The sequence below is a fragment of the Macrobrachium nipponense genome, chromosome 9 (assembly GCF_015104395.2).
Source record: "Macrobrachium nipponense isolate FS-2020 chromosome 9, ASM1510439v2, whole genome shotgun sequence".
Taxonomy (NCBI): domain Eukaryota; kingdom Metazoa; phylum Arthropoda; class Malacostraca; order Decapoda; family Palaemonidae; genus Macrobrachium; species Macrobrachium nipponense.
Window position 1 is genome coordinate 9,986,717 of NC_061110.1, and position 13,911 is coordinate 10,000,627.

General features: G+C 41.4%; 2 protein-coding genes across 2 annotated transcripts in view; one reads left to right on the plus strand and one right to left on the minus strand.

Moving 5' to 3' along the window:
• LOC135218620 (activating molecule in BECN1-regulated autophagy protein 1-like) overlaps positions 1–13,911 on the plus strand; it is a 126,433-nt gene that overhangs the window by 45,715 nt on the left and 66,807 nt on the right. The window lies entirely within an intron of this gene.
• Positions 1–13,911, minus strand: part of LOC135218329 (uncharacterized) — a 92,536-nt gene that overhangs the window by 24,851 nt on the left and 53,774 nt on the right. The window contains exons 7-9 of the mRNA XM_064254557.1: positions 10,229–10,399; positions 9,252–9,410; positions 7,343–7,623 (exon numbers count right to left, since the gene is read on the minus strand). Of these exons, the coding sequence (XP_064110627.1) occupies positions 7,398–7,623; positions 9,252–9,410; positions 10,229–10,399 (556 nt within the window). The 3' untranslated portion in view covers positions 7,343–7,397. The remainder of the gene's footprint in view (positions 1–7,342; positions 7,624–9,251; positions 9,411–10,228; positions 10,400–13,911) is intronic.

Genomic DNA, 13,911 nt, shown 5'->3' on the forward strand with positions numbered 1-13,911 from the left:
CTATTAACTGTATGGTAACCATAGTCAAGGATAAGGAACGCATTCTCAAACAGTTATACATATCCTTAATACAAAACAGCAAAATATCATTGAAACATTATTTCACTTAAAGAATCCATTTATACTCTACTTAGACTTGGATATAAAAACCATAGTTCCTCTCTCTCTCTCTCTCTCTCTCTCTCTCTCTCTCTCTCTCTCTCTCTCTCTCTCTCCTCTCTACTCTCTCTCTCTCTCTCTCTCTCTCTCTCTCTTTGTATTTTCCAACAAAAAATAATCACTAATTAGTGTATTTTGATGTTTATTTGCATGACTAAATACATTTTTATAATACAAAAAATGATTTACTAATTTTAAATATTAATTTTGATTAACCTACGTATTAGTAAGTTTAATAAGAAATGATATCACATAATAAAAATAATAATTCTCTCTCTCTCTCTCTCTCTACTACAAAGATGTATGTTTTTTTTGTATGATAAATAAATGATTTACTATTTCAAATATTAATATAATTTATATACAGCAATAATATCAATTCATTAAAGAAAATACCAGAGTGAATTAGTAAGATTTTAGGCTTATATTTAAAAAAATTATGGAAGAATGAAGGAAATACCAGTCCTTCTTCCAGTAACCTTTTCTCGAGATCCAGGTACTAAAACTGTCAGATATTAAGTTCTGTGACAGCCAGGAGGGGGATGTGCTCATGAAATTCCCCCCCCCCCTCTCTCTCTTTTTCATTTACTGAGATTCGAGAATTTTATGTACTTGTACTATTTGTTTTTTATACTTTCAAATAATAATACTATAATAATAATACTAATAATAATAATAATAACTGTAATTACAAAATTCATATGTGATAGTATTTTAAAGAAATACAATACGTACTAATCTATCCATGTCACTTTTAATTAAGGTTAACTCTCTCTCTCTCTCTCTCATCTCTCTCTCTCTCTCTCTCTCTCTCTCTCTCTCTCTCTCTCTCTTTTGCCACACAAGATAATAAATGTGTCATAGTGGTAACTCCTCTCTTTCGCTGGAAGCGTTATAAGTATTTTTTGAGAGAACAGAGAGAGATAAACACTCTCTCTCTCTCTCTCTCTCTCTCTCTCTCTTTTACCGAGATGAAAGAATTTTTATGGTACTAGTATGTAAAATGTTTATTGATAATTTCAGTTATTTAATAATAATAATAATAATAATAATAATAATAATAATAATAATAAAATAAAACTTTAATTACAAAATTCATAATGGTCGTACTTTAAAGAGATGAAAATGACCTTTCCAGTTTCACTTGTAAGGATAATTCCTCTTTCTTACTGAGATGAGAGAATTTTTTAAGTGGTAGATGCACGTGTTTAATATATTTTCAAATAATAATAATAATAATAATAATAATAGAAGTAGTAATAATACGATAACTAATTTCAAAAGAAAATTCTTCCCTTCGTCTTTTTCTGTATCAATTTCCCTACCTCATAACTCCAGTGACACTCGGAGCTTAACAATGCCATACAATGGTCAACGAATTTAATGGTTTTATGTAATCTCTCTCTCTCTCTCTCTCTCTCTCTCTCTCTCTCTCTCCTCTCTCTCTCTCTCTCTTGTACTTTAATGAAAAATATACAGTAATTTGTGAATACACAGTGTTACACATGAAAAAAGTAAATTAGTGATAATTTTGGAGATACGGCCCTAAGAAAAATTGCAAATTAGTGAAATTTTCCCTGTGGACATGTTTTCAAGAACGTCGTTCCGGCTTACGACGATTTTCGGGTTACGACGCGTCTTAAGAACGGAACCCCCGTCGTAACCCGGGGACTGCCTGTATATTTGTAGGTTCCTGTACAAAGACCTCCATCCTAAATTCTTTTCCATTCGAGGAATGAGAATAAGGATTGGAAGCCGACACCCTTCATTCTCTAATCAAGAGAGTGAAGGAGGAGTCATCCCCGAAGGAAAGCTTCAATGGTGATAACAGAATACCGAAGACGATAGTTCAAGCCAAACTGGATGTTCCCGTCCGTTCTTCTCTATCCCAGGGTTGGTCGCCCACTGTGAGATATTCTTCCTTCAGCAGCCGTGCTTCTTGCAAACGCTAGAAATTCAAGGAATTCGAGCATTCGGCGAGATTCCCGATTATCGTAGTAACAATTATCGGGGATTCTCGTTTAGCCCACTCTGGACCGTGGTTTCGCCCAAGTGTCTGCAGATCATAAAAAAACATGAACACTCTGAGAGTGCTAGAAATTCCGCAGAATTCTAAGCGCCCGGCGAAACCCCCACCGAATTAGTCAGACGATCATCGATTGGTGGTCCTCCCAATTCCCGTAGAAATCGAGGATGGGACAGGATCCTTCCTCAACGACGGGTACTTACGTCCGGTAGGGCCCGAGGATCCCCCCCAGGAACGCAGTCCCCAATGTGGAATCCTATAGAGAACTCTCTGCAGGATCCCTCCCCTTTCCCTCGTAGCCGTAAGGAGAGAGGGAATGGGGGAGGAATTGGATACTCGCTCGCCTTCCCAGCGGAACTAGCAGTTGGAGAAGCGAGTACGAGCAGCCATCACCTTGTGGCGATTGGCCTCTTCAGAGTCTGGGAAAATGTATCGTCAGGAGAAAAACGGTTTTTTTTCCCAGAGGGAGGGTTACGAACTCGTACCTGTAGGTTAAGCGTCTGCCGCCACCGTGAAAGTCGTCTGGGTGGGGCTGAACGAGCACCTGACAGGAGAGAGCCGATACCGTCCTCCGACGCGTCCCAGTCCTCGTCGAGGCCGAAACCTCTCAAGAGGACCGAAGGGGGAGCGCGCCCTGCTCTCTTGAATGCGTGGTCCAGACGGACCGTCACATGAACAGCAGTGATGGTCCCTCCAAGAGTCTGGGAGCGTCATTCGTCTTGCCATCCCCCCCCCAACCCTCAAGGTCACTCCTGTTTGCCTCGTTCCTCCCGGTGTAGCCTAAGGAGGCTGAAGGGACAGGTGAGGGAGACCTGATGCTCCTACCCTTCCTACTAGCATGCTAGTAGGCTGGGAGGACTGCAGGCGATTGCCAACCGACGGTGGCCATTGAGATGCAGGTCTGGACCAGCGGCTTCTTGGAGAAAAGCTGGACCAAGGAATGGAGCGTCGGTCTTATGTCGAGTTGCTGGTCTGGACCAGCGGCTGGCGATCATTCCCCGAGGTTGTTGTGCTGACGAATCAGCACAATGACCTCAGCAAAATTCCTCTGGATCTCAGGAATGCCCGCATCTTGAGGAGTAGGACCATCAAGCCCCTCCAGCAAGAGTGATTCCCGAGACCCTCCTCCTACAGAGGGAGAAACAGCGGCAGACCCCTCCCGGTCTCCTCCTTCCACTTGCGCATACGACCTGGTCGATCCAAGGACCGTGCCTGGCACGTTGGGCGTCGTGGCGGGATCGCGGGGGTGGGCCCCTCACGATCACTCCTTGTTATCTCGCCCTTCCCGGTGTAACCCGAGGAAGTTGGAGGAACAGGAGAGGAAGACCTGACGCTCCCCCCTCGCTCGCTGGCAGAACCGGTGTGCTTGGGGGGCTGCAGGTGATCGCCAATGGTGGTGATCGAGCTGCAGGCCTGGTTGTGCCGCTCCCCTGGGGCGAGCAGCTGGACCGAGAACAGCGGCCCCGGTCCCGTACGTCAGGGGAGCTGCTGCTGGTCCCCCTATCCGTCCGGTCCCAGTGGGAGCGGTGGTCAGGGGACCTGCAGAGACCACTGTCGCGATGGGACCAGTGCCCGTTCTCATGGCGCGTCGAACCGCTGGAACCAGCCGCGATCGAGGGGACTTCTTACCAGCCTCCGCCTGTGGTCGGTCTAGGACGGTCACGGCAACCCTGATAACCAGCTGGTCACTACGAGAGCGATCGCTGGTCTAGCGAGTCACCTGAGCGGCTCTCACCAGCCTTCCGCTCCGTGCCTTGATCCTGGTGCCGAGCAAGCTCTGGCGTCTGGGTCTTGGCTGCACGGCCACCCGTGGGTGACCATACACTCAGTACCTCTCGCGGACGAGAGGCCGAGCCGGAACCTGGTGTAGTGGCAGAGCCTCTAGCACCAGGCGAGCAAGTACCGGTGTTAGCCGGTACCCCTCTGGTCCCCTGAGAAGTTCCCGAAGGAGCCTTCTTAGGAGGGGAGGAGGTAGCCTTCTTCTTCCTCGGCTTGGAAGCCTTGGAAGTCGAAGGGGAAGAGGCGGCAGCAGGCGATGAAGAAGACGACGACGACACCTTCCTCTTCTTTTTCTTCTTCGTCAGCTCCCTCAAGACAGACGTCAGGTCCTCCATCCAGGATGGAGCCGGGGCTGCTGTTGCCGAAGCAACAGGGCCCTCCCGGCTGCAACCTTTCTGGAAGGACCAGCGTCTGGGGCAGCAACACCGCGGGCTGGAACGACGTCGGCAGGTGCGGGAACAGCAGGAACAGCAGGTACGGCAGATAAGGCAGACAGGGCAGGTACTCCAGGAGACGGGGCAGCAGCCAGCGACATCCTGGGTACCGGCGGGAGGTCCAGGGGCCAGCTCTTCGGGCAACGGAAGACCGGGGATGGCAGCACGAAGAACCTGGAGGGGGAGGCACGCCCCTCCTCGGCATGGCAGCGATCGGGCCCTGCACGGCGGCCGTAGGCGTTACCGACATCACATGAGGGGTGTAAACCAGGTGAGGAGGGGCGGCGTACCCTGGAGTCGAGATCGTGGTGGTAGTGGTGGTCACCGCTCCATTGGGCTGACCGGCAACAGGCCCCTCCGCCAGATGCTGGAGCAGAGCCACCTGGACGCTTGGCGTGCCCCGAAGTCCCAGCGACATCCACACCTGGCCAAGGTCGTCCCCCGCAGCAGGAGCCCTGAGGAACCAATAGTCGGAAGTTGGGGGGGGGAGCCCCACCCTGAGCAAACGGAAGACCCTGAATACAATGCACACCGGGTAACAAGCGCCCTCCTCTACGCTCGATGGATCGGGCAAAGAAGAAGAACCTCGAACCCCCCCCCCCCCCGCCCCGAAGAGGAAGGTGCCATACGTGGGAGCTAAGCGGGGGGGCAGGAAAGAAGACGAAGTATCGGTTACCAAGGGAGTCGTGGGGAGAGGCTTTCCGACGACTCCTTGGCAAGCCTCGTTTCTTCCCGCCCTCGTACAACACCCACTGCACCTCCGACCAAAGAAAATGTTACACGGCTCGGCCCGAGAGCATTCGCGCCCTCGGCACCGAGCGCAAATGAGGATCAATCTTCGGAAAGAGCGGAAGACCCCACACTTGCAGCCTTCCACCCCTGGGTACATCTACGGTTGATGGGGGGGCGCGGGGGATAGCTCCATGTCCGATGATCCATAAAATCATGTAATAAAACCAAGATGAAAAAGACAGTACTACTTACATTTCACTTTCAAACACTGACAAACCAAGTTGAAAATTTCACAACAAAAGCAAAACATACGACGATGAAGCGGGCAGAGAGCGATGACGAACACGTCCTCCACACACACGCCCGAAAGCAAAAGTGGTTCTTCACCTCCCAGTCGCGCGGCGCGCGCACTGTCGGACAAGCAGTTAACTACCGAACTCCCTTGTTCGAAGCTTACGACCGTCCAACTGCCGCTAGTTACCTTCCTATTGTAAAAGGACCGAAAGGTTTGTATATCGTACCGGAACAAATGTGGGACCTTACCTTTCGAGTGAGGCAATGTCCGAAAGTGACAAAAGAGGAGGAGGACAAATGGCAGAAAACATGAACACTTAACTTTACGAAACATTAAAAAATGGCAGAAAACATTAACACTTAAACTTTATGAAACACATTAACAAATGGCAGAAAACATTTAACATTTCTTGATTGTCTCCAACTTCGTTCTCCATAGAAAGCATTCTCTTCTTTCCATGAACTTCAGCAACATTCTTGGGACCCATGGCTAATAACGTAAGTAATTAAGTTCACACACAACAAGATAAAGTAACTTACAGTACAACGAAAGCAAAATCACTAACACGAATTTACGTTAACAAACGAAATATATGTGAACGAACGAATTTCAGGTGCTTACAATAATGCTGCCGCAAAAAATGGTCAAGGAACGCCTTTACATAGAGGCATGATGGAACAGATGCTGACCAATAGGACAGCAGGATCTTACGGCGGTGACTAGCATCAGGAACCAATGGGAGAGCGGGAGGATGGTGGCGAGTCTACTGAGTTGGCGGCGTGCTAGTTTTAAAACTGTTCTCAGCGGTCTGGGCGAATCTCGGACTTTATCCTTTTGCAACCTGAATTATTTTTGTAATCAGAAGCAAAAAATTTTCGTCTTTGCTTTCGTAACCTGAATTTTTTTTACGCAGGGACTTTCATACCTAGAGGTTCCACTGTACATAAGAAATAAATACACTGGTACAATAAAAAAATAAAAAATATGACAAGTTCCCAGAGACAATACTTTTACTAGTTGCCTAGTACCTACAAAAGTACTAGTAGTGCAGTAACTACACTACTGTGCAGTCATCAGTAACCATTACCTAAGTTAACATCACATACTGCACATCTTTTCTTTATGGATGTCTAAGGATATCACCTATGTGATAGGCAGTTAACACCAACAGCTGTCATCTATGATTGTTATGCATCAATCACTATGCTTCTAGTGAATGTTGCATAGCAACAGTGTTTTCACTGGCTTTCATTAATCCCCCCTCAGACTACTAATAACCGTTTAAATTGTTTAAAACTGTAAGTGGAAAAATGGACTGTCTACAGAAGATTCCCATAACTTTTGTTCATAGCCCTTGACACTTATTGGAATGCAAGAGGTGGTGTAACTTTTCAATCTAATTACAAATAAAATAGTCTTGACCACCAGCAAATATTTTCCACCATGATGAAAATTCTTCCTGATAAGGTCACAAATTGAAGCACTGACCAATCCTTTCATCACAAACCTTTAATACACTAATGAAAATTGCACAAACCTTGACTTTGATCCCTTAATCCCTCTCTTCCGACTGAAAGAAGGAATACAAATAGAAATAAATAATTTAGGCCAAGGCCATGAACTGGGACCTATGAGGACAATCAGCACTGAAAGGGAAACTGACAGTAAGAAGGTTTGAAAGGTGTAACAGAAGGAAAACTTTGCAGTTGCACTATGAAATAATTGTTAGAGAAAGTGGGAAGTCATATGGAAAAAAAGACTATACGAATGGAGGTCAAATAAAAGGAATGAAAGAGGTTGCAGCTAGGGGCCAAAGGGACTCTGCAAAGACCCTTAAGTAAAGCCTACAGTGCACCATGTGAGGTGCAATGATGGCACTAGCACCTACAAAACCAACTGAAAGAAAAAACTGCTTACCGTTCGTGTCTGAGTAAGATTGGAATCGCCAGACACAATTCTGAGACCATGACGCTCATCTGGTGGTGGTGTGGGCAATGGCCCAACCACAGCCCCTGTAAGTGGAGTATGGTCTAGTTGATACTGTCCGTGCTCTAGGTGGCAACCTTTCTCTATTAGACTCATTTGTTGTGCTGTTTGCCCCCCTCAGAGGTGTACACAAACCGGGAAGATGACAACGAGTGCGGACCGAGCGTAAGCGTGGGATTCTCCGGAACACACTAGGTGACATGGACCATGAACTGGAAAATAAATTAGGGTATTAAAATTCAAGAAATTAAAATTACATTCATTACTCAAACATACAGCATTCTAGAAGACTGTTATAATAATTCTTCCTTCTAAAATGACTTCTAGCACAATTGTTATAATTCTTTCTTCTTTAACCATTAAGAACCAGGATAAAAAATCAATATGCAGCACCCCAAGATGGGTAAACTTTGAGGTCGGCCAATTTAAGAAAAAAATATATATCAATGGAAAGAGGAAGATATGCAAATGCACAAGGTGTAAGAAAAAATATAAAAAAAATATAAAATTACTGTTTACAATACCTTGTTGGGCTTCTTTTACTAGACAATCATAAATTAAAATATCAAAATAGATAAGAAATAAAATCAGTAATAAACTCTTAGTGTATTTGTTGTAACATATTTACATAAATTTACTGAGATCAAAGCTGCAGCAACAACTTCTTTGGATGATACATGTCTTTTCTAATACTCATTTGCACTTCTCTTTGCAAAATTACAATTATAACTGACATACATACTATCATAAAAGATAAGGACTAATACCAACAGCAAACCCTGGGTGTATTTATGCGCAAATTTATAAAAAGACATCATGTGAGAGAGAGAGAGAGAGAGAGAGAGAGAGAAAACTATACTCTCCCTTGAAGTCAAGATCACAACTAATCCCTGAGCCGCCTGTTTCCTTGATCTTGGCTAGTCTAAAAGTTGCCATTAGTGAGTTTATGGGCTATAGAAGTAAACGCACCTCTTTCCCGTCTGATTCCTTCACCTCTTTTCCATCTGAATCCCCCAAAAATTGAGGCTTACCAAAACCTGTTATTGCTAATCATATGAGAGAATCTGTTCGACAATCAATTCCTAGGAATTTTCTTTAACCTAGATGGCATTATCCATAAATGTTTCATTTTGCTAGAGAAACTGCAGCTTTATTAACCAAAATTCTTATGGAAGACTGACAATTTGGTTAGTGTAACTCAAACCAGAGTATTGTATACATACTGACAAATTCTTTAATTTGACTGTTCTAACCTTCATCTCTCATACATAAGAGAACAAATCTGTCTGACAATCTGACTCATGTGGTCTCATGAAACACTCAATGAGTAATAAGATGCGAATCACACCTTAAAGCTCAAAACTTGAATGATTTTGGCTTGATGCCTGACTTCCATGATCAGACACACAACTTGCCGCACAGAATGACTTTGGCTTGATGCAACCCACCTCTATGAAAACTAGCTATGTTTAACACTGTACAAATACTTAAAATATATACAACTTTTCCCAAATCACATGAGCTGTAGGTAACACCAGAAAGAATTTGAATTTTGTGTAAATATATTCAACTTTCTTTTCATCTACATTTTACCAAATTTCATTCAACTTCGGCTTTGTCTGCAAAACTGAATACCCAAACAACTGGAACATCAAGCAATCCACTTACAAAATAATTGCAACAAAATGACCATTTTACCATGAATTCAGCATTTCCCAAGTCACCAACAATTATAAAAAAATAAAAAAATAATATAAAATGCAAAAATTTTTGAAGTAATGGATAGAGTAACAACCAAAGTCTGAAATTCACAATAAACCTTCCAAATAGTATTTCATACCTGTGTGCATGTCGTGACCGTGTTCTTGTCCCAAAGGGACCTCTCTGCAACCTTGCAACAGACCTTGGAGCTGTTCGCGGACGGTGACAGAGTGATCGAGGACTTGCACCCGTAGTATTAGTGTTAGAAGATGCCGTGTCTTCTTCATTTGGTCGAATGCTGAAGAGAATGAGATTGTAAGAAACTCAAGGCCAATCTAAAATGAAAGGTTTTCCATTAAAAGTTTGGCTCAGTTTGACCAAATCACTCTCTTTCAGCTATATGATTTCCTGACATGCCAAAAGAACCTCATCTTGAATGAAGGACAAGGATTAGAGTAGCACAATATTTCGAAAGTGCATGCTTAATTAAAAGAAACACATTAACAATACAAAATTGACGACATTATGTATCTGTAAGTGGGAAATATCTGAAAAAATCAATTGCACTCTCTGTTTTTGCAACCCTGCTGATCATACACAGCCTTACTCAGTGTGAACAGATCTCACTTACACTAATATAATATGCTAGAATTCCCAACAGAGAAAAGTAAATATTTACCACATAACATCCAAGAACCCTAATAGTACAACTTTTTTTGACTGAAACACACATGTTCCATCTGACTGAAAATGAAATTTTATGTACAGTATAATAACTTTACTGTCATAAAACAGTGCTACAGTACTTTGTCCAAATAGCTGAAGAAAGTCTATATGTATGCTAATAAAATGGCAGACTCAGAGTCATCAAGGCTTAACGACATGACATTCAAACAAGTAAATATGTAAGCTGAACCTATATAAAGTCTGGAAAGTACCTATCTTATTTTTAGTTTACATCTGCACCACCTTTGATATACAACAATAAATTCTGATTGTTAACATTTTTCTAAATTACTTTTCTGATTAATCGTTAAAACTTATTCCTTCAAATATTTCCTTAGATTACTAGGAAAAAATGAGTAGAAAGAGAAGCCTTAGGCAGTTAGTACTTACACCTGACTTGGAGAACCGGCTATGTCCCCTAGTGATCCACTTAAATCTTCTATAGACTGGTCAACAGATGCACGTAAGGAGTGAATCTGACGCTGGATATCATACAACATGGAGCGAATCTGTTCCAAACGTCTGATTTCATGTCGGTGCCGAGTTATTTCCAAGTGTGCTCTGAAAAATGCATGCACAACTAAAGAACATCTTTACAAAACACTATTCTTGCACATGTGCAGTAAACATACGTACTTCAGAAGTATGTCAGTCCAGCATCTAGGGGATGCTGGACCAGCAGAAGCCTATTTTACAAAAGAATAGCATAAAAATAGAGCAAACATCAATTACCAAAGAGTGTACAAACAATTATACCTTTTACAACATATAATGCATAAATGACCCTATCATCACATATACTAAACTCTATAATTAAGAAATGCTGCTTATGCTAATTAAACTAGGCTATTTTATATAACATCGTGTTCCAGCAACCTAATTTTATTTCTTCTTACCATAGTACTGCTCTTAAATTTTCACTTTATCTTACCATTCTGTCATAAAATAACCTAATACGTAAATGTCAAATCATACTAAGTCTACCCTTAAGGCTGAGCAGCTTAGCCCTCTGGTTTAACCAGTGACCATAGTACATTTTTAATGGGGTTTGACTTTTCAAGTATACAATATAGTGATAGCACTATCATGTACTGTGCACAAGTTATTACCAAAACATTTTTGACAGACCACTGTCTACTGTTGTACCACAGGTATATTGCCAAAGTTAAATTCAAGAGAAAATGCACAAACCAAAGTGTATAGTATAGTGTACATATTTTTTTTCTTTAACTGATGCTATTTTTCAAAAGTGACTGGCTAGAGTATAAAAAAATGCACCATACATAAAAATTAAGATCTGAATTAATCTGCAAAGTGGTCTGTACTGCCCAAAACTAGCAAAGTTCTCCACATAAACCCATTGATAATGGTTATATAGACATCTGAATTTTCATTGATTCACCATTCTTTTGTCCTCTGGATCCTCACGAATACCTCAGCATACAATTTGTGTAGAATGTATGAGACAGCAAGTTTTGAGGGCCCAGGATGAAGGCACTAGTTACATGATCAATCAGTGAGTTTGTATGGAAGCCAAGTTGCTAAATTCCTAAGTATTTGCATTAACCTGAAACATACAGTAGACTACTTGGGGTCTGAGGAGTCAAAATTCTTCTCCCAAAAGTAAAGCATGGCCCTTGATGTACTGCTCATAAGTACCAAAGGTAGATTAGCACTGCCAGGTACCCGCAGGTAAAATGAGAAAAACAACTGTATCATGCCTAAAGGTAAAAGAGGCATGGGCACTATGAATTCAGGGGCTCACATTCTGAGCTATTCCAATTTGCCAGCAGTAACATTGCTGCTCTAAATATCATCTACCTTAGCTTATACGACACTGGCCCTTGTAACTTGTTTCTTCCTTTATAATGTTTAGAGGAACAACCTAGAAGTGTTGCCCCTGAAGTCTCTAGTCCTCTACAGATAAAGCATGATAGCCTTCACTGGATATAGCAAGAGGTCCTCTGCATTACGTACTAGCAATGGAAGAAGAGGAAGGAATGGAGAAAGGAGCTATGGAACAGTCCTACCTACAAATGGTTTGGGTTTTCATTACAAAGTCACAGGTAAATGACATACCAACTAACGACCATAATCTAGTATGCCTGACCTTCCCAGATAGTACATAAATCTTATAACATCTCAAAGTTGCAACTGACAGTAAAAAACCATTTTCATTGCAATGTTTTGAAAAAAAAAAAAAAAACAGCTTTCTGCAGTAGCTCATGAGGGATGCTTGATGTGTTATATAACTTAAAAAGGATGGAGTACACCAGTTAGATCTGAGATAACCAAAAAGTACCTTTTTCTCAACTTGCTGGATGAGCATTTTTAAATACGTATAGTAAAGAACCCATGTTGAGTCAATGAAGTTCAAAAACTTTGAGTGTGGAAACACCCATCTTTCTGCATTGAAAAGTAAGGAGTTTACATTTAAGGGCATAGCAAGAATTGACCACAATGCACCTTCCACTACAAAATCAGTTCTAATTTCCCAGAAAGACATTGCTAGTTGAAATATTGCAAGAACTAGCAATGGTTACAACCACCCCCAATGAAAAACCTCTATATCTGAGGCCTTGCTAGATAATCTCCTAGCATGAAGACAAAGGAAGATAGAGGGTGTTCAGGATGCCACAGAAGACATCAACGGCACCCAGCACCTTCTGAGTTTACTTCCTTTTCAACACGTGTTTCTTCCAAAGAGCAAGGACCAAGTAGCATGTTTGGCACAGTTCAGAGGCAGTTTACAATCCTGACATTTGCAAATCTGAGTGAGGATCTACATTCATGGGTGACAAAAAGCTCCAACAAACCCTGAAAATCTAAACTAATCATATTTGCTGCTAAGAGAATCAGTCAGCATCATTCGTATCATTATTAAAACTAAGGGCAAAAGCCGAGCCACAGTAATTAAGCACAAAGTGTCAGAGAAAGAAAGCAATCAAATATTTATTCTAAATGAAAGAGCCTTTGTATGGAGACAAAAAAAAAAAAAAAAAAAAAAAAAAAAAAAAAAAAAAAAAAAAAAACAATAAAAAAAAACAGGCAGAGTTCGTACAGCAGTGTGGACAGAGAAAAAGTGAGTGCTGTCAGCCAAGTCACCTGCTCAGTCATTCACTGCTGGTTAACTACTTCATTACCAGGCTTCAACAACCAAACCAGTTAAAAGCATCAGTAGCTCACTGATATAATGGACCGCATTATATTGTACTTCCAGACATATTGGTGCGAAATGGAAATGTTGATTTGATTGTTTTTGCCTCCAGATCAAGCACTGAACTTTTTCAAATCAGGCGCTAAAAGGAAAAATGATGGAAAATCAAGAGCTATAAGCGATGAAAGAAAAAATTCCAGGCAAAATATGTCTCCACTGGGCACCTTACCCTATACTACATACGTACTAAGAGTAGTAATAGTTGTGGGAGGGTAATGTAAGATGACTTTGGGTGTTTTGGAATGATGGCTCAGGGTGTATTTTTGTTTGAAATATCAAATGGTTTTAGTATGATAATTCAAGGTATATTTTGTTTGAAATATTAAATCAGGCAGTTAACTGTTAAAACAGGCAGTTATAAGCATTTTAGTTTAAGAGGTATAGGGTATAAATATACTTTATAGCAAAGACACTCATTCACACATTATATATGTATATATATATTTATATACAGTGGGCCACCCCCTATTCGCGGACTCACTAATTCGCGGATTTCTCTCTGGACCATATCTACCCATTATTTGCGGGGGATTTTGCCTATTCTCTGGGTTTTCTGACGATAAATAATCACTAATTAGTGTATTTGATGTTATTTTCATGCCTAAATACATTTTTATGATAAAAAAATGATTTACTAATTTTAAAATATTAATATTGATCAATACTGTATTAGTAAGTTTAATAAGATTAAATGATATCACATAATAACAATAATAATTCTCTCTCTCTCTTTGTCTTACAGAGATGTATGTTTTTTGTATGATAGGGCTAAATGATTTACTATTTTTCAAATATTAATATTAATGAAAAGAGCAATCAATTCATTAAAGAAAATACTACAGCAAATTAGTAAGAC